The sequence below is a fragment of the Hippocampus comes genome, unplaced genomic scaffold, assembly GCF_001891065.2.
Source record: "Hippocampus comes isolate QL1 unplaced genomic scaffold, H_comes_QL1_v1.1 scaffold249, whole genome shotgun sequence".
Lineage (NCBI taxonomy): Eukaryota > Metazoa > Chordata > Actinopteri > Syngnathiformes > Syngnathidae > Hippocampus > Hippocampus comes.
The window spans coordinates 230103-250002 of record NW_017805035.1 but is presented as its reverse complement, the minus strand read 5'-3'; the positions used below and the strand labels follow the sequence as shown (position 1 = coordinate 250002).

Here is a 19900-nt window from a genome sequence, read left to right as displayed (position 1 = left end):
ATTGACAAACAGAAACTATACAAATATATTTTTTAAGAAAGGTCCAAAATTGTATTCCCAATAAGTTTTTTTTCTCCACTGAATGCAAAAGCTTCCATAGTTATGAACAACAATGAAAAATAATGTCAAATGAATGTCGAAAAGACTTTTTTTTGGATTGGATCTCATTCGATAGCGTGCGTGCCTCACGAAGCGTCCAGTATTAAATGTGTACTGTGGCTTTAAGACGTCAATCAGCATGTCAATGCTTGGTCTGTATGCAAATGAGAAAGCGATACCGGAACTCGTCATCTGGTTGACGGCACCAATGAGCTGTCAAATCGAGGAAGAAGCGGAAAAGGCGGGTCAACAATCTCACAAAAGAGGATTCATTGATTTGAAGACTGAAGAACAGTGTTTCAGGAGGTCGGAGCGGAGGAAGCGGAGAGAACGGTCCAGGCCAGCTTCGATCTTCTTCGGTGACGTCGTGTTCGCAGAGAAGAAACAAACAAACAAACCCAGCGGGATGTGTTTTTTCGGACAGACTTGTTGACCTTTTCACGACGTCGTGTCGGCCGGTTCTTGGTTGGGTTTCGAACAATGGAGCCCCATCGCTGTGAGGACGAGGCGGACTTTGTGGATGAAGATGTGGACCCCCGCATCCAGGTTGACACAGACGACGCTCTCCTTTCGTCTTTTAATCTAAAACGTCAAATACATTGTCGGTTGTCCAACGACGTCTTAAAGCCGTTTGCACACATGTTTGTCATCCATTTTGTGTCATTCCCGAATTAATATTGGGTGACAATAGAATGATAGCTGTCGACCCAATGGAGAAATCCACTTGACGTGTCACTAAAATACTCGAATACTTATGTATTATTAATGTGACAGTGAATGAGAACATTCTGAATGATTTAAAACAATGGTTCTCAATCTGTGACTCGGATGAAAATCTATTGGACATAAAACTCGAATAAAAATTGGGGCAAAAAAGAAGGCAAGTGAATAAATGACAAAAAAATCGCTCGGTATAGTGGTCGTGGTTCGACATGCATGGATTCATATCCAGTATTTGAGATTTTGTTCTCTCTCTCCAATATAATAAGAAAAATCTATCATCTTTACGATTTTTTGGGGGTTTGGATGCATTCCATTACAAGTAGGGCTGAACGATTTTAGAATACGATTGAAATTTGCTTTGGATTGAATTGACATTTTTCTTCCAATTTAGCTTCATCACAACATCTACAAACACGAAAGAAAATTACATCATACCACCAAAAACTTAAAAAAGCTATGACTCTTAATAATGCAAGGACACCGAAGAGCTGTGACATGAGGCAGTCCTTTTTCCAGGTTTGAAAAATGATTCGATCAAGCAAGACTCAGAGCGTCATGCAGTGGTGTGTAATGGCATGGGTGGTTTTATTGGCTGGCAACTGCTACCTTCACCAAATGTCTTGCCAAAATCAGGGGTGAAAACTGACCCCAGCCAGGGAAAGCAAGAACTGGGATGGGTGAGAGAAAGACTGAACATCACACTTTTTTTTTTCAACAGCTCAAGAGCTGATTGGTCCATGTGACCTGTCTTCGGGTAGTATACTGCTTCTGATTGGTGATTTTAGGAAAGCTTAAAAAAAAAAACATGAAATTTTGTCTACGATCACGATTTCGATCTCAAAACGATAGCTTGTTCAGCCCTTATTACAAACTTCTTTCTAAAAAGTTTTAATTTAGTCAAAAGTATGTTGCCCCAAAATATATGTAAAAGTGCAAATTGATGATTAACAGCACATCAGGGTTGATTTATTCCAAGAAACATGAATTAAAAAGCCATTTGCTCAGAAAATATGCACTTCAAAGTATGAAATATTTTACCCAAACATCAAAACTGACCAATGAAAGCTTCCAATTTTTTTTACAGACACAAATAACTGTTTGACTTTGTACTCTCAGCATATAAATTTGATGGCAGAATACACACACGTCTCATGACATACCAGGTGCAACAAAAAAATTAGTTTCCGATGTAATTCTGTGAAAAGAAAAAAAAAATGGGGAAGTTCAGAAAAACTTCCTCTGCGTGGTGGCTGAAAGAGGAACGAACCGCTAACACACCTGCTGGTTGCGCATTTCTGTCTCAGCCCTCGAACATTTAATGCTTTGTCATCCGCAACGGACAAACACGATCTGCAAAAACCCTTCACAGTGTAACACACTTTGATCTGCGATGCAGCTCGAAATCCACTTCACGCGTCAACGCTTCCTATAATAGAAACAAAACAAATCCATTCGCCAGCAAAAAAAAAAAAAATTAAAAAAAATGTGGCGGACTGGAAAACCGTAAAATAAAGGAACACGGTCATTCTGATTCAAAGTAGAGAGATGAAGATTTGTCACGTTGGTGTCCGTCATGTCTCGCAGGGCGAGCTGGAGCGACTCAACCAGTCATCGGACGACATCAACCGACGCGAGACGGCGCTGGAGGTGAGTGAGGTGGCGCGCAACGAGATTTCTAAGCACTCTTCCGACGCGAGACGGCGCTGGAGGTGAGTGAGGTGGCACGCAGCGAGCCACGTACAACGCGCAATGAGATTTCTAAGCACTCTATGGATGTGCCGCAGCATCAAACTCAAGCAAGACTCAAGTGCTCAACATGCTTCGAAGAAAAAAAATTAAAAAATTCACTTTTCAGTTGTTTCTCATTCAGCACCAGGACAATCCCCTCCACCGTGATTCGACAAATCTGTGCCCAAATTCTTGAATTAAAATCCACTTAGCTTGACCTTGCAACACAAAGTCTATTTTTCAGTGTACAGTAACGGCTCGTGAAAATAACAAATGAAGCAGAACTGGAAAGCAGAGGTTCTCCCCAAAAGTTATTTGTTAACCGTTGGTCAACACAATTCGACTTTTCACAGTTACGGAAATGATTACGTGCGCCCGTGGCTTGAATTTTCGAAAACCTGAATATGTGAATGTCGCTTTGCTCTCATGTCTTTTGCAAGATGAAATGAATTTGCAAGGACGGCGGGAGAATACAATTCGTACCACGTTTCAAGTTTATATGCTTGTAGGTCAGCCATATTATAAAAGAGGTGAAAGTCCACTTTTATTACCAAATGAAGTCTTGGTGAAGTCAGCAAGAGACGTGATCACTATCTGCTCGACTCGCATTACCTAATCAACCAACATTAAGAGCATGTTAGAAGAAGAAGAAAAACCTTTATTTGTCTCACAATGGAGAAATTTGCCAAATAATTACATATGGGGAGGGGGGCGGGGGTTTACATGAATAATGGTTCAAAAAAATTGGATTGCACCTCAAAAAATGTTGGTAAACAAAGTTTGAAATGAGAACGCATATCTGGTGACCGGAAGAAAGAAAGTTTGAATCATTCTCACGTGGATAGCAATTTATTTCAGCGATGCTTTCGCATACCACCAGAGGGAGTGCTTGAGACACTCATCGTACGTACGCCACACTTTTGAGAACCACTGAAGTAACTTGTTTGCTTGTGTCAGGACGCCCGTCAGAAGTTCCGCTCGGTGCTGGTGGAGGCCACCGTCAAGTTGGACGAGCTGCTCAACAAGATCGGGAAGTCAGTGGACGAATCCAAGCCGTATTGGGAGGCTCGGCGTCTGGCCCGGCAGGTCGGTTATTAGGATTCCTTTTTGTTCTTCTTTGAATCAAAAAGTTGAAAGTCTTATGAAATGCAGAAGTTAGTTTAAAACTGGAAAGTACACGGTAGGTAGTTGATTCCTTCTTCCTCATTGCAGGTTGTGTTTTTTTGAGATTGCGTGTATACTGTAAAAAAAAAACAAAACAAAAAAAAAAAAACCACCTCGCTATCACAAATGAAACAGAACCACATATTTTAGTTCCGGTACTTATGTGTACTTCTGCAAATTGCTGCTTATGAGGGAGGGGGACATGTTTCCTTCGCCTCAAGCCGTTATTTAGTCACCCATGTGTAAAAAGTAGTCGTCGTTTTATTTGGCGACTGCACTGTGGTAGCTTGCATTATTCAGCCTCTGGCTCAGGACACCGACAGTATGGCAAGCGTGAAGGGACACCTCCTAGTTTAAATTTCCTTTTTGAATCTGGCAGCTAAAACAAAAAGAATAAAACATGAGTGATCTGTATAAGCACAAAAATGTGTCAACAAAAACCCGTAATTTCGATGACCCAAAGGGCTCTAGCTAAAGGCTAACATATATTGCAAAATGTCTTTGATGGGCTAGCGGAATTAAACATAGTACAGTGGTACTTCTGAGGAAATTAATTGGGTCTGGAAGAGATTTCTGAACTAGAAACTTTTGTAAGTCGAGACGCGTTTTCCATGTAAATGCCCTAATCCGTTCTAAGCCCCCCCACAAAGTTCAGACATAAATGTTTCATAAAGCATAAAAATGCATCAAAATCTGGAACAAATACACGTTACAATTAGTTTCTTGCACAATAAATGAGAGTTGTGCATAATGTAAAAAATAAAGAATAAAAAAAAAAATGGTCATTTAACTTTAAACTCAGTTTTTGCCCTCATGTTCTCTCTCAGAAGCGGTTTTTGCCTGGCGTTTTGTCATGAACTGATCCAAGGACGTTTGCTGTTGTCGGCTTTTAACAATCCTTCGAAAATGTCCAAGGCAAACATCAGCACAGTGAGCGATCGGCCGACCCGTGAACACTTTTTCTGGGTGATTGACATTGAAGTCAAACTATGGGAACGCGTCATGGTTCGAGAGGCGAATGACGAGGACGCTGCATAGACACGCATAAGCTCTCCCTCTTAGCCAATGGGAAGCCAGGATGATGCTCGGGAGTAGCCAATGGCAGAGCAGCTAGAAGCATGTTGGGTTCAGGAAACTCGGAGCTGCAAGTAGCAGCCCGCGCTATATTTTTACCTTTCGTATCTTGAAATTTCTTTTGTAACGAGGCAATATTTTTCCTGTTCAGGCGTTTCGTAACTTGAAAATTTCGTATGAAGAGACGTTCATAAGTAGCGGTAGCACTGTAGACTTTTTTTAAAAAATTCGACTTTTCTAAAACCAGACATGATGAAAAAATGAAGAGACGTTCATAAGTAGCGGTAGCACTGTACACATTTTTTTTTTTTAATTCGACTTTTTTAAAACCAGACATGAAAAAGTCCACCGCATAATTGTGCTGTCAATTTAATCGTCTATTTGTAACTTTCTTGTTTTATACGTCTGTTTTTTTTGTTCTTCCTGCTGACATTTTTATGGTTGCCGCCACCTGCCCTTGCAAAGTACATTCAGACCAAAGTCGTTGAAAAAGTGCTGGCGAACAACATTTCACTGTCACTGTTTCACAAGGTGGCTGACTACCTTCGAAGAGTGTCCCTGTTTCGTCGCATTATTTGGACTCAATGAGGACGTTAACTGTCGCTTTCCGCCTTCAATGCTGCGTTCAGGTCTATGAGAAATCGTCAGCGAATTCAGCACGATCACTCGAATTGCGACTCGACAGAACGCGTCGCCAGGCACTGACCTTGTGATGACCCTCCAGAAGGCTTGGAGATTTATTGCGCGTCTCGTGAAAGTCAAGTGAAGCTCATCGCAATGACAATAAAGTCCTTGTGGTCGCCGAAGTGGGTTTTTTTTTTTTGCGTGTCTGGTGTTTGGCTAAAAATCACACGTTTTTTTTTTGTTTTGGTCTGATGTCTTTGATCGTCCGCATGGCATCACGCAAACGAGCCTTGACACCATTCGACACGCCTCCCTGATGCAGTTTGCGGCAGATAAAAATATCTCTGCCGCAGCAGTAAGGCCCCCTTGTCTCCGCTCCACTTACAAATTACAGTTCAATGCTTCGCCGTCTAATTTTTTCCGCTTCTGTCATCTTCCATCGCTGTCGGTGCGATAAGAAACGGTGCTTGTGCGGACGGAGATAACGGCACGTGGCGCCGTCGTTCGGAAACAAACCCGTTTGACCTCATTTCAGCCAGGAAGAAGAAAAAAAATCTGAATTGTAGTTTTGCATATCAGCAAAATGTCTTCAGAATGAGATGTTTGGTCCAAATCTTGTGGAGTTGCTTTTTAATTCTTAATGATTAAAATAATTAAAAAAAACAAAATTAGTTTGAGCCATCTAATAGCGATTACCGTGCTGAAGCGTAAATTGTCACGACGGTGAACACACACAAACTGTGAGGTTAGCAGTGTGATATAGGTGTGATGCATGCTGGGAGAAAAGGCAAAGATGTGAGCTGGACTCATTTAGGTCAGCGGCAAAGCTAACGAGTGAAAGTTCCCAGCGTTTAATTCTGCAGCGAAGTGCCGAGCTAGCTGCTTTCACCGCTATAAAAAACGCATCCCACTTCTTTCTTTTGTTATTCTCCTTGACCTATTTTTTTGTTTTTTTGGGTGGGTGTGTCTGTGTGTGTTTGCATGACAACTTAAGTCAATGACAATTTGTTTTACACAATTTCCACGCAAGAGTACAGTCATTATTTTTACTGCCGCTACCTTTTACACGGGCCTGGGATAGAATATCACATGGACTGTGGACATAAAAGTCTGCACACCCTTGTTCAAATGCCAGGTTTTTGTGATGCATATTAAAAAGAAAAGAAAAAATAAGTCCAAGATAAATGATCTCAAAATATTTTCCACCATTTTGACCTCTAACATGTACAACTCAAAACAATCCCCCCCCCCCCAAATTTTTTTTCAAGAGGGGAAATGAAAAGAAAAGTCGAGGTTGATTGACTGCACAGTAAATAAATACATTGTTACAATAGATTGGTCCATCTTATGATCAAATCGGTATTCGTTTGTTTGTTTTTTTAATACTTGCTGAAAATCTTGATTGTGTTTATTATTCTATTTTGAATTGTTGACTGATTTCTGGCTGAAGATAAACAGCCCTTCAAGCACACACACGGATTCTTTTGCTATTTCTGAAAACTAAATGTATGGTCTGAAGCGAGCATGTCTGTGAGGGCAAACCGGTACCAAGAAGAAAAGCAATCATCCCTTGTCACGTTGCGTTGCTAGCCTTAGCTAAAATTGTTTGTCTTATTTCCGCACGGAAAAATCTGATTTACGAAGCGGTCAAATTTGCTGGCGCCCAAACATTCAACAACATCACGGTCACGCAAAAATCTGAGCGCAGCTGACTTTGCCGCAACATGTTTTTTGAGACGTCAGCGTTTGCTTTAGCTGGATGACTGCCCTGCGCAGACGACGGCGGCGGGTGTCTGTCGCCTTCCAGCCACATGACCGCAACAACAAGGCGGCGATTATCGGCGTCACGCTGCGCCGCCCAACACGTTAACGAGCGATACGAATTGAGTTAGCGCGAGCATGTGATGATGTCAGCGTTTCGGCAGATGTAGAACTGAATCAACGGTCAATTTTTTTTTAATCTGTTCATTTTGACTCCAGAATGGTAGAAGTGGCATTCAAAAATACCGTCTTTCAAAAGCAGTTTGTATCCGGCGTGAAACATGTCCCGTCTGCCTGCTTCAGGCCCAGCTGGAGGCCCAGAAGGCCACGCAGGACTTCCAGCGAGCCTCCGAGGTCCTTCGCGCCGCCAAAGAGACCATCTCGCTGGCCGAGCAGCGCCTCCGAGAGGAGGACCGCCGGCAGTTTGACTCGGCCTGGCAGGAGATGCTCAACCACGCCACGCAGAAGGTCAGCATTCAAGCCTCCGCGACACGATTTTGTGCGGCCAGTGTGCTGATGAGCTGCATTTGGCGCTCGCAGGTGATGGAGGCGGAGCACGAGAAGGTCCGAAGCGAGGTGGCCCACAAGGAGACGGCGGCCAAGCACGCCCAGGCCGTCGCTCGCATGAAGCAGCTGGAGAAGAAACTCAAACGCACCATTAATAAGTCAAAGTAAGAAACAAGGAAAACGATTCCGTTTTGGGGTGGGGGTGGGGGGGGGGCATCGAATTTCTGAATAGATTTATTCTGAATTTTCACTGGCAGTCTTCAAATTTCCCCTTCATGTTCATCTATTGTCAGCGACACAGCATTTCTTTTTTTAATTGAATTTTCTATACCGTGGTTTCACGTTCATTGTTTCAAATGAAGGTGCGTTCACGTGCGGCTGGGAGAAAGGAACATTTATCCTTCATCTCTACATCTTCACTTCTCTATGAAAAAAAAAAAAATTAAATACCTCCTGACATTTCTGTCATGAACCGTCAACTTTTGGCTTTATTTTTTTTATTATTTTTTTTTTGCTTTGATGACGCTTACATGATTAATTACTCATTGTTAGCCTTTGTTTTGGTATATGATTGACTCAGTTCTTTTTCTGCGAGTCTGTCGAAATGATGTGAAAGCCAGTCTGTGGCGGGGAAAATGGTCCAACCGCGATAAAGTCCTGACAAAATATCAGTGACATCATTGATCAATTGACTTTGACTCATTTTCATCGCTACAAAAAAATGTTTGAATCGCTCCCTCTGTATTTTCCTCCTCTGATGTCTTCTCCTTTTCCACAGGCCCTACTTTGAAATGAAGGCCAAGTTCTACCTGCAGCTAGAGGTATGCAACAGTTTCTTTGAATTCAAAATCAATCCTCCATTTTGGATGTTAATGATTATTTATTATTTTTTTTTATTCCACTGCGCAGAACCTGAAGATGATGGTGGACGAGCATCAGGCCAAGCTGTCGCAGGCCAAGGCCGAGTACAAAGCGGCCCTCGGGAACCTGGAGGCCATCTCGGTCGAGATCCACGAGCGGCGGCGCAGCTCCGTCATGGGCCCGCGGGAGCGGGGCGTAGGCGCAGAGGGCGAATGCCTTGGCGGCGGCGGGGAGCCGTCGTCCGGCATCAAGATGGACTCCGATGGAATTTCCAGTAAGATGAAGAAGACGTTACTATTGCTCGTGCCTCAAATTTGGCAACATCGCGAGTTCCAGATTTATGGTCCCGCACTTTTGATTTGTTTATTCTATTTTATTTTTATGACTTGGTTATTTTTTGCCTCTTGCTTATTTTGAGAGGAACGCCACTCGTGGCCACACTTTTGTTTGAGATCCGTTAAATTTGAAAGGAGAAGGAAAATGGCAAGTATTTCAATATTTCTTTTCTCTTCCGCCAATCAACTCCCCACAGTGATGTCGGTGTGTTTTGACGACGAGGGGTACAACGGCAGCAGCGTGGCGTCCGACGAAAACTCCTCCAGTTGTCGTCTCAGGTCGTCACCCAGCAGCCCTCAGGAGCTCCAGTCGCCGTGCTCCTTCGCCAACTCCACGTCTTCGTCTTGCGCCTCCTCCTCCTCCGCCTGTCCCTCACCAACTCCATCCTGCTCCTCTTCCTCCTCCTCTCCGCCTCCCTCCAGGCCTTGCAGCCTGGAGCTGCGCAACTCCGTCTCCCTGTCGGACTTTGGCCTCATTTCGCCCGTGCTCGGCCCGCGAAGCGAATGCAGCGGGGCGTCGTCGCCCGAGTGTGACCTGGAGAGAGGTGAGTGACTGGTGGATGGAGAAAGTCTTCATCTGTTTTAGGTTTCTTCATATTTTGGGACAGATTCCATTTTCTTGACTTTTGACGAGTGACAAGTGTTACCTCTTGCGTCTCAGGTGAGAGAGCGGAAGGCGCCGAGGTGACGCTGGACAACGGGCCGGCCCTCATCATCAACAACAACAACAACAACCAGAACAACAACAGCAGCAGTGCGATGGCTGCCACCAAGAGGAGCTTCAACCTGGAGGCTCGCTTCAGCTTCCTCAACCTGCGACGCCAACGCAGCGACGCCAAAAACACGGACCACTTTACCCAGAAGGCAGTGGTGGTCAAAGGGCTGTGAGGAACCACCACAAGAACATTTGGATCGACTCTGATAGAAACAAAAATGTACTTAAAAAAAAATAAAAACATCCTTTTTAGCGTCTTTGTTGATTTAGTCCTCGAAGATGGAAGGTGACAGCAAATGTCGTGAAGGTGTCATGTGAGGGAATGTTAAATAAATGTTGCACTGTTTAAAACCCGACTTTGAAACCTTAATCCTAGTCTAAAACCTTAATTTAAAACCCTAACCTTAGTTTCAACGCTACTTTGAAACCCGAACTTGAAGATCAAGTCCAGCCGTGTGAGCCAACAACATACAGTACATAGCTGTCCATTTAATGTCTTCATAATAACAGACATCCATATTCCATGACACACGTCATGGAAGCATTTTGTCTTTAAAAAAAAAAGTCAGGTAAATAAATGATTGGCTTGCAGACGTGGAGTCCACTTGTGATTGGCAGGTTTGCGACGTGGCTCAAGACCAATCATTGCAGCTGAGCCACTTTGAGGGGTGCGGTGCTGGCGAAGTCCAGGAAGAAGGGGCCCTCCTGTTTGGGCAGGAAGGTGGTGGGCACCACGTTGTAAACGCCCGCCGGGACCTGCTCGCAATCCATGTAGCAGAAGCCGCATCTGCCGGGACGACGCCAACAACATGCACACGCGTGAAGATGGCGTCAGACGGGACACGAAGGCGCAGATCAACAACAATCAATGTTCTTTGTTGTTTAAATAGAAGCCCAAACTTTTGCTTGAAAACTCGACCCTGGCTGCTGAGACTCTAAACCTTGTTTAAAACTCGTAACCCTTGAAACTTCAAACCGAGGCTCGAAAGCCTAAAGATGGCTCGAAACCCCAATCTGGATCCTTAAACCAGGTTTCACTAGACGTGGCAGAGGCGACCAAAAATGCGAGCGCCCCTTTGAGTGTTAGCGTACCTGTAATCTCCGCTGCTCCTCTTGGACGTGGAAGTGGCGCCGCCATCGCTCGTGGTCGACACGGTGACCATTTCAAAGCCAACGCTGTATTGCCTGAAGGTTGTACATGATCAATGTAGGAAACTAACCCCTGATGATGTGTTTATTTTGAAAAAAAAAAGCCACCAAATTGCTTTTGTGAATGTGCATAAGGGCGGCGTGAAATGTATTGTCCACACACACCCGCGCAGACAAACGCACAAAGCTCGGATTATTCGGACGCCGACTGTATACGCGGGAGAAAAAAAGATCTTGTTGATAGAGGAGGATTCAGCAAGTTGATGCCCCTGCTCGGGTTCTCGTGAGTTCACATCATACTTGAACACCCCGTCAAAATGTGTGAACCCCCAGCGAGATGGTTCACCCTGCTGCTATATCGCACATGTTTAAGCCTGACTATTTTTTTGGGGGGGGTTGTGCCGCAACATGGCAGGCAACATTGGAGTCTATTGGGAGAGATGTAGTGTAATTAATACGAAGAGGCAGAGAAGGTCCCCAACTAGTCTCCAGTCAATGTAAACGTTCCCACAAAGCAGATCTGATTTATGCCTATGATGATTTCTGCACGCTCCATTTGTATGTCGTGCTGCTCTTTGGATTGAAGAAGCAGTTGTATGACGGTTTGTCATTACTGCTAGCATCTATGCTAGTTTCTATTCGCCCGCCTTTGCCGTTTTGCATTATATGTTAGTTTTAAGCTCGTGTTTTGGGATGTAAAATTACACGGTTTGAATAGGAGCGAATGACGACGGAATGGGTGGGGCTCACTGACCTGGAACCTCGCAGTTCTATGAGCAGTGGACCGGATCGCTCCAGCTGCAGTTGGTAGACTGGATTGTTCTTGTACGAGTCCTTATAGTTGCCGCAGCCGCCGGCACTCGCGCCTTTCCACTGGCCGTTAATCTGAGCCCCATAACAAGTAGTCAACACAAACAAGCACACAAAAATGACACACACACACACACACACACACACACGAGCACCAAAACCACAAACCAAAAGACAGACACGCTCTCCAAAATGCACACAACGTGTTTGCGCTACGTGTTGGCTTACCCTTTTGGTGTGCGTGAAGGGATTCGGGATCTTGGAGAAGTTGAATTTGCAACCGGAGTAAACCTGCAGAAAGAGGCCACGAAAGAAAGAACATCATTTCCATTTGGTTTCAGACTCGCAATTAGCATAGCATCATTCGTAGCATATCAACACCCCTTTTGCTGACTGTACATTGGAGTCTTCACTCTGCCTTTTTTTTTTTCATAATTCTTTTCATCCACGTTTTGGTTTCTAATACGGTTACGAAGTCGTGAAATTTCCTTTCCTACACTCTGAGCCCCACTTCCGCAGGTGAAGCCGCTCGCCTTGTGGCAGCACCCTCGCTCCAATCCTTGGTCGTCGGGGAACAAAAGCTGGACTTCCCATTAGCGCTGCAGTATATATTAAGCTGTGAAAAAAAACATAATTTGGATCCCTTAAATGCATGCGTGTGTGTGTGTGTGTGTGCGTGTCCCCCCCCCCCCGGCAATGTCATCATGATAATGACCACTTTGATCACTATTATCATGACACGTTATCATCTGTGGTAAGGGTGGCTTTTATAAATTAACTAAATAATTTTTTTCTTTTTTTTTAAAGTCTAAATTCATGTCAGTGAGAATTTAAAAAAAAAAAGCAGTGTTGGTAGCACACAATGCACAACTTGGAATTGAACTTCTGTGAATCAAATTAGAAAAAAAACAAGAGCAAAGAGAACTCTTCTGCAGCAGAACAAATGGCATTGGGCAAGGACAATTTTTGTCCCATTTCGGATCAAATCTGAACACTGAAACAGCAAAATATAAACTCCGCCGATCACTTTGGGCAGTACCGGAGAGACTTCTTCTCAAAAACACTTTCCCCCTGGACAACTCCAGAGACGCCGACGTTGCCACGAATCCCCGTGGTGATTTCTCTTTTCTTCCATAAGGCTGCATTCCCACTTTCTACCAAACTGTCTTTCCGCGCGAAAAAGCTTTCTGCCAAGTCAACGTCAAAAATTCAACCAAAGGTGACAAATTTTCAGCTTTCGGGCCGGCAACGCCAGAAAATGTCTTGATGCGGTGCGACTTTTTGACAGCGAACGGGCGAGGCCTCCTACCCTCAGCGTGTAGTTGATGGTGTTCTGCTTCTCGTACTGCGACACCACCAGCGTGAAGGTGTGCGACCCGGCGTTGGTCAGACGGATCTTGGTCAGGTAGTGGGGGCTGTTGATCCGAATTCCGTCGATGTAGGGAGGGGGCTCGGCTGCAACGGGCACAACAAGTGTCATTTGTCTCCGATCGAGAGGACCTTCACCGCACACTGTATTTGGTGCGCCATTCAAATTGGAATCACTTCCTGTTGACTGTGATGGCGTCCATTCATATTTTGAAATAGATCTTGGACTGTGACATGATTTCAACACAGCAGATCGACAACCAATAAATCCAGCTTTTATTTGTTTGTTTTTTTTTTAGCTTTTACAAAAAAAAAAAAAAAGCGCGACGCATCACATCATGTGCTTTGTGTCACGACTGCGCCGCGTGTCATGTGAATGTGACTCGTTCAAGTCCGATGTGTCACATTTAGGCGCTGTTCATTTGCTATTGACATGCTATGTGGTTTATTAATCTGCTACTAATTACAGTATGTCATATTCATGCACAATGGCGTCGGGCACAGCGCATCATTTTTAAAAAAAAAAAAAGCGCGACGCATCACATCATGTGCTTTGTGTCACGACTGCGCCGCGTGTCATGTGAATGTGACTCGTTCAAGTCCGATGTGTCACATTTAGGCGCTGTTCATTTGCTATTGATATCCTATGTGGTTTATTAATCTGCTACTAATTATGTCATATTCATGCACAATGGCGTCGGCCACAGCGCATCATTTTTTTTATTGGGTCTTTTTTCCTTTCGCCTACTTTTTTTTTGCAATATCAATTAAAAAAAAAAATACCTGTGTGTATTCTAAAAAAAAATGTTTTTTCTTGTTATCCAAAAATATAAAAATGACTTTTGGCAATAATGTGGCCAACTATGTCTATTTTTTTATTTATTTTTTTGATCGCAAAAATAATAGAGAAGAATGTCAGACCTGGATAGTAAACCTTCTTGCCGTCCGTCTTGTAAACAACCAACGTGATGAACTCTCGGTTCTGCGCAAAGTCCTCCTGCATCACAAAAATGAATCAACAAAATAAAATCATTAGAAAATAAAAGAAGAACACACATTTCATGAAGCATTCTGATCCTCATGCGTGAGACCAAATCCTTGTCACTTTTCCACTCTGTCCGACCTTGTCGGTGATATGTCTGGAAAGCAGCACCCACACGGCAGCGCCCCCTGCTGGACACTGCACCTCCAGCTTGTACTGCGGGTTGTTGGCTAAACTGTAGACGTCCTTGACGGGGCCTTGCTTTCCATCCCAGCTGCTGCATGACACCCAGAAAGCACAAGACTCATTTTGAGCTTATTTGGTGTGAGAAGACCTTGCTTGAGAATTTAAACACAAACCTGTGGATGCAGGTGGATTCTTTGAACAGCGACGGGTTCCAGCTGAGGTAAATGACATCATAATATTGACACAAGTCCTCCCAAGCGATCCAAAACACACCTGAAGGGACAAAAAAAAAAAATCTTGGGTGGTCCCGAGACGTACTTTGTGCACGTGATCTTGTGCGAGTTCAACCCTGGCCGATTTAAATGTCATCACCCTCAAAGTACCATTATCAAACTTCTGCGCCGTCTTGGGGTCAAAATTGAGGTATTTGAGGAGCTCGGGAGTCCAGTTGTTCTCGTCTCGCTCGCTGTAGCGGCCTTTCCATCGCAAGTGGCTCCAAGGGTTCTTCAGCTGAAGGAAGCGCATGTTCTACAAAAAGGTGGCGGCAGGTTACGAGGAGGACCCCGGTGCCGGGGGTTGCTTTTTTGCGGAGGCTAACCTTGTATTCCCTGATGTCGAGGACTGCGTAGGCGTGAGTTGGCACCAAGCCCCACTGCTCCCCTTCCTCCTCCGTCATCACGCCGGTCGCCGTGGTGATGAGGACGTCGCCTCGATGGAACCTGCGGATGCAAAGACACCAAATCGCGATTGACGGACGCCTCAAAACATCTGAACAGTCGAGTCTTCTGTAAAATATCGGCAACAATGAATTGGATAGCACAATCATGTATTTACTGTACATATAATATTTACCAACATAACCATGCTACATTTGACAAACTTTACAAATTATTATTATTTACTACACGCTATTTTGTAGTAGTAGTATTGAGTAGTGTGTGCGTGTGCAGCATGCTTTGCATGCTTATGTGTGTCTGTATGTATGTAAAGTTGGTCATTACTTCTAAATTTAAATTTTTGCCGTCATTTTTTCTCTCTTTTGCGGCACTCTTTGGAATAGAGTTAAGATGACAAACACATTGATCAATCACAAGCTGCTTTTAACGGTCGAATTTCCAAAGGGCCGCCATGTTCGCAAACATCAATTGTGATGAGCTTATCCAAAAAAAAAACCAAATGCTGCTATCTGCTGGCCATTGTGGGGGTTTAAAAAAAAAAACCTTTCCAGTTTTATGATCGAAGCAGAGTAAAAATGTAATTGACAACAATTGCGTCACTGGCATGCCTCGTTAGGAATCCTTTTGAAGACATTTTATGTCAAAGAGTTGAAGTGACGTCACCTCTGGAAGAGCATGCGGAAAGTGTCGTCCTTGCTGAACGACTGATTGTCCGAGTGCATGGCGATGCGCTCGGGGATCCAGCCGGTGAGCGCGTGGAGATCGATGTTCTGAGGGGGGTGGGGGCAAAAAAAAAAACAAAACAAAAAAAAAACAACAATGAACATGAGAAATACACGGAGAGGCAAACACGTAGAAAGCGTTAACGGCGCCTACCGAGTTGGATCCGGGGAAGTCGTACCCTCCCATCACCTTCATGTAAGCCTTCTCGATGAGCGACACCCACAGCTCATTTCTGTTGCTGGAGTACGAGCACAGCAGCTCGCCGTTGTGGTCCACGGGCAGAAAGTCGTCGATGATCACCTGCGTGAGGAGACGCAAACGCAGTTATCCGTTTGTGTGTTTCTCTTCTTTCTGCGTGACGCTTTTACCTTCCTGGGAACGCCGTTGATGTGCAGCTTGACCATGTACTTCCCACATGGGTTGTACTCGGGCTCCCCTCGTCGGTTCTGAGGATAGATGATGCTGAAACACATCAGCAAGGAACAGGACTTTTGAAGCATTCGTTCTGTGTGTGTACTTGAGCGTCAAATTTAAAAAAAAAAAAAAAAAAAAAATCAACCTACCTGGTGATGAGTTTCTTGTTGTAGCGTCTCTCGTAGGCGGCGCTGATGGCGAGCGAAGCCACGAAGGAACAGTCGGACACCACCGTCTGCACGTGGAAGCGGCTCGTGTTAATCCAAAAGCAAAGTTGAGAGAGGAAGAGCGATGGGGAAGCGTCACCGTTGCAGACCTGCTTGATGCTGAAGCTGGACACAGACATGATCATGGTGGGACTGGTGCAGATCTCGTCGGGTCGGACCCAGCGGGAGAAGATGACTTTCTGCTTGGGTGACAGAGCCAAAGTGCCTGATTTGTCCCTGGTGGGGGAAAAATAAAGACAAAAGACTCTCCAACATCGAACAAGACGGTTGGTTCTGGACACCTGGCGAAGATTTGACTCACGAGAAAGGCACGGGAAAGGCGAAGCGCTCCTTGAGGTCCACGCTCATGAAGGGAACGTAGGCGATGCCGTTGATTGTCGACGTGCTCCTACAAAAAGGTGCCAGGATGTGATGGGCAGAAACGTGTCCAAGGAGGAAAAACATGAGAAGAAGAACGTGTAGGATAGGAGGAACACAGGAGGAGTACATATCGGAGGACTACGAGAAGAACCGGAACACAAGTTGAAGAACACAAGGGCCAAATGACCTGAGGACCTCGATCTCGTCAGACGAGTATCGCTGACCGTGTGGTTCACTGGACTGGACCGCCCTCATGGGCTGAGGTTGCGGGCGGTCGTTGAGAGAAAAGTCGGGACCCAGCGGGAAAAACTGGCGGACGGGTCCCGACGAGCCGGCCTTCACCCCCGACGGTCCCGCCCTGTCCTGAGTCTGTGATGGACCGGACTTGGACTGTGATTGCTTGAGACCTTCCGCCCTGAGGGACACCACGGCGACTTTAGTCACGTCACATCGATGACGACCGGAACATGACATACTTCCGGGCGGCAGAACGCAAGACCGTTCACAATCGCGTTTGGAAAATGGGTCGACTGAAACCAACCTGTCTAAAGCTTGATGGGCCAACTGCTTGAGCTTGGTCTGCATAGCCTGGTCAGACGTCTCGTTGGACTGCCGACGCATGAAGAGACACGTGGAGCAGACCGTGAACACCACATACCGAAGAACATGAGGAAACATGTGCAGATGAATGCGTGGCATACGAGGATAGACGCGCAAAAGAAGAAGGAGGCGACCGGGAGGAGACCACGATGAGACACGCGGAAGAACATGAAGCACCACGTGCGGGAGGGAACATATAGAAGGCGACGCGGATCCTGACCGTCTTGATGCAGAGCTCTACGGCCTGAGTGTAGAGCTCCACGGCTTCGTCGTCATTTCCCTTGCCGTCCTCCTCAAAGGCCTGCGTGACCAGGAAGTGGGCACGCTCCAGGTCCAGCTGATGACGGGACTTGAGCGGGTCGCTCTTTTGCGCCTCCACTGCGCTCACTGGGCAGGAACATGGCAGAGAATTTTAGGACGGGGGGGGGGGGATAACACCGTCAGAGACTGTCTGCAAATGGCACATTTCCACTCTTTCACAATGTCATACTTTTATTCCATTCATCCAGATTGTGGAGCATTTTTCTTTTTCAGTGAAAAGAAAAAAACTCCAAAGCATCCCAATAAATAAATAATTTGCATTTGCCCATAAATGGCTTCTTTAGTTTAATAGTGAAAAACATAAATACTACAAATAGTTAAATTAAAATGAGAAAGCTTTTATTTAAAGAAGCATCCTCCCTTGTCAGAACTAATAGCCGGAAAAGTTGACTGTGACGACAGAAATATGTCATCCACCCAGTTTTCGCGACGCCCATTCTCTCACAGGAGAGCGTGTAAGGACAGTCATGGAAAAATGAACTCAGACATCCACGAAGCAAAAACTTCCTGATGGGCAAGTCTGACAGTAACATTCACACACAAATATCCTGCTTGAAAGCATCATTGGGATACAAAAAATATCACATGAATAATTTACCAATAAAAAAAAAAAAAGGCAGGAAATGTGAATGATTCAGACCAAAAATTGTCCATATACATCCACACAAACGAGAGCTTTTCATGATGTGCCATCACTTGTGTGATTCTCGTGTACACGGCATGATGTGCAAGCATGGCAAGTGTGAGGCGAGCAAGCGGAGAGAACTAAAGCTTCGAGAGTGAAGCGAGTGAGGCTGCTACGACAGAGAGAGAGAGAGAGAGAGAGAGAGAGAGAGAGAGAGAGAGAGAGAGAGAGAGAAGAGAGAGAGACGGCGCATGTAAAGCACGTAAACGGTGAAACATAAAGGTTTGCGAGGGGAACAAGTACAGTAGGTGTGAGCAAGGCTGGCAAGCGGTGAACAAAAAAAAAAGGTGTGTGCGAGGCAGACAGTGAGGAAAAAAGTGATGCCAGTGGCGTCGGTGGGTTTTGGAAGGCAGACAAGCGATGAGAAAAAACACGTTTGCGAGTGGAGCAAGTGGGTGTTGATCATTATTATGCTTGTTAGCGTATTGATGACCTAGTAATGTCACTTGTGTGTGCTTTTGACGGTCTTACACGCATTGTGGAGGGTCTGTACTCGATCCAGGTACTCGTTGACTTTGTCCTGGATGCCGTCCAGCTTGGAGCCCGCCATGCCGGCGTAGATGAGGGCCTGGGCGGCCTCCTGAAGCGAACAAGTCACGTTCCTTAAACACCGAGGTGCTTAACTCATCCACGTACATCGACTGTCACGCATCGATAGCAGACGAGGATGCAGCTGACATTCGCTCCTCGCACTCACCTTATAGTAAAACACAGCTTCGTTGTATTTGCCATTCTGGTCGTAGGTGACCGCCGTTTTGGCGAATTTGATCGCGTCGAGCTCCAACGCTATGCTGTCCATTCTCAACACAACTTGTTGACCAGGGGACAAGAAAACACGGTTAGTTTCCTTCACGAGGACAGTAGCTAACTTGACGGAGGCGGACGCAAGACGGCGACATGTTGGCGTTCATGGAAAACTACGGTCACGGATTTTAAGACCAACGCTGCTCGGTTGAAGTCCAAATTGACAGATGTTTGCCGGGTCAAAAAAAAAAATACAAGCGTGTTGCTTCCGGAAACTCATGTAGCGCGTGCGCAGTAGGGAAGGCGGTCGAAACTACGCGACGTTCAGGAACTCAGGGTAGAATAGAAAACTGCAAACGCCCAACCTCAGTAATTTTCGAGGAGGCGGCCAGAAGAGGGTGACATAGTATCGTTGATGTAGAAGAATGTCGTCTCTCTTGTCGCCATCACTTTCCCCATTACGTTGAGCCATTCGTTTTCTGCGTCAAAACAAGAAGCACGTTTCTGGGCAGGCAGTTTGCGCAGGCAAAGTGTGGGAGACAAGCAAAACTACATGTGGCCTTCAGGTACAATGAGGAAAAAAAGTTTCTGCAGCAGGTGATTTGCTGAGGGCAGGCGTGCTGATATTCGGGCCGCTTTTCTGTTTGTGGGAATCTTCATCGCCACTTTCCGACATTTATGAGCATTTCCCGGGATCATAACTCTGAGATCTAACTAAATGTGGCGTTCAGGTAGAGTAGGAAAGGAGGGGATCACCTAACAAATTACATTTAAATCAATTCAATCTCGTTCGGCAAATGAAATTAAATCTCTAGAAAGTCCCATGTTTAATAAATAAAATCTAAATCAGTAAAGACAATTTCGATTCTAAGTCCCACCCCTTCAAACAGCTTACTTATCGGATGCCTTTTCACATTGCCAGGGCCAAGAAGAAACGAGGACAAGTTTAATCTCTCATAAACCACTTCGGACCCACAGACGTTGTTTCACTGTTTCTCCCACTTATAAAATATGTAAGCTTATGTTACGAACCCCTCAACTTACATATATATGCGTGTGTATG

At 45.1% G+C, this 19900-nt stretch overlaps 2 protein-coding genes across 3 annotated transcripts; one reads left to right on the top strand and one right to left on the bottom strand.

Moving 5' to 3' along the window:
* Positions 1-355: 355 nt before the first annotated feature.
* Positions 356-9945, top strand: sh3bp5b (SH3-domain binding protein 5b (BTK-associated)). Of its 2 annotated transcripts, XM_019863750.1 has the most exons (10): positions 356-645; positions 2407-2469; positions 3508-3636; positions 7477-7641; positions 7714-7844; positions 8459-8501; positions 8590-8815; positions 9074-9092; positions 9126-9421; positions 9538-9945. In XM_019863750.1, exons 1-10 carry the CDS (start codon positions 580-582, stop codon positions 9762-9764), a joined length of 1365 nt encoding a protein of 454 aa, XP_019719309.1. In that variant the 5' UTR covers positions 356-579; the 3' UTR covers positions 9765-9945. The 2 variants fall into 2 exon arrangements, with proteins under 2 accessions (XP_019719309.1, XP_019719308.1); XM_019863749.1 differs by having other exon boundaries at positions 9074-9421.
* A 115-nt stretch (positions 9946-10060) lies between these two features.
* capn7 (calpain 7) lies at positions 10061-19134 on the bottom strand. The gene is made up of 21 exons (XM_019863747.1): positions 18791-19134; positions 18565-18673; positions 17308-17474; positions 17029-17096; positions 16675-16902; positions 16429-16515; positions 16217-16343; positions 16050-16135; positions 15855-15948; positions 15640-15786; positions 15427-15533; positions 14685-14805; positions 14470-14614; positions 14260-14359; positions 14042-14177; positions 13840-13915; positions 12860-13005; positions 11779-11841; positions 11495-11625; positions 10684-10776; positions 10061-10378 (listed from the first exon to the last, which is right to left on the bottom strand). The coding sequence occupies exons 1-21, from the start codon at positions 18890-18892 to the stop codon at positions 10234-10236; spliced, it is 2478 nt and encodes an 825-aa protein (XP_019719306.1). The 5' UTR covers positions 18893-19134; the 3' UTR covers positions 10061-10233.
* Between the last annotated feature and the right edge of the window lie 766 nt (positions 19135-19900).

Excerpts from the sequence above, each read along its gene's own strand:
- capn7 (XM_019863747.1), bottom strand. The coding sequence starts at position 18,892 with ATGGACAGCATAGCGTTGGAGCTCGACGCGATCAAATTCGCCAAAACG. Across the intron at positions 14,806-15,426 it reads TTCCGCATGCTCTTCCAGAG|GTTCCATCGAGGCGACGTCC; the intron begins GTGACGTCACTT and ends TTGCATCCGCAG. Across the intron at positions 11,626-11,778 it reads CCTTCACGCACACCAAAAGG|ATTAACGGCCAGTGGAAAGG; the intron begins GTAAGCCAACAC and ends TATGGGGCTCAG.
- sh3bp5b (XM_019863749.1), top strand. The coding sequence starts at position 580 with ATGGAGCCCCATCGCTGTGAGGACGAGGCGGACTTTGTGGATGAAGAT. Across the intron at positions 646-2,406 it reads ATGTGGACCCCCGCATCCAG|GGCGAGCTGGAGCGACTCAA; the intron begins GTTGACACAGAC and ends CATGTCTCGCAG. Across the intron at positions 7,642-7,713 it reads TCAACCACGCCACGCAGAAG|GTGATGGAGGCGGAGCACGA; the intron begins GTCAGCATTCAA and ends TGGCGCTCGCAG.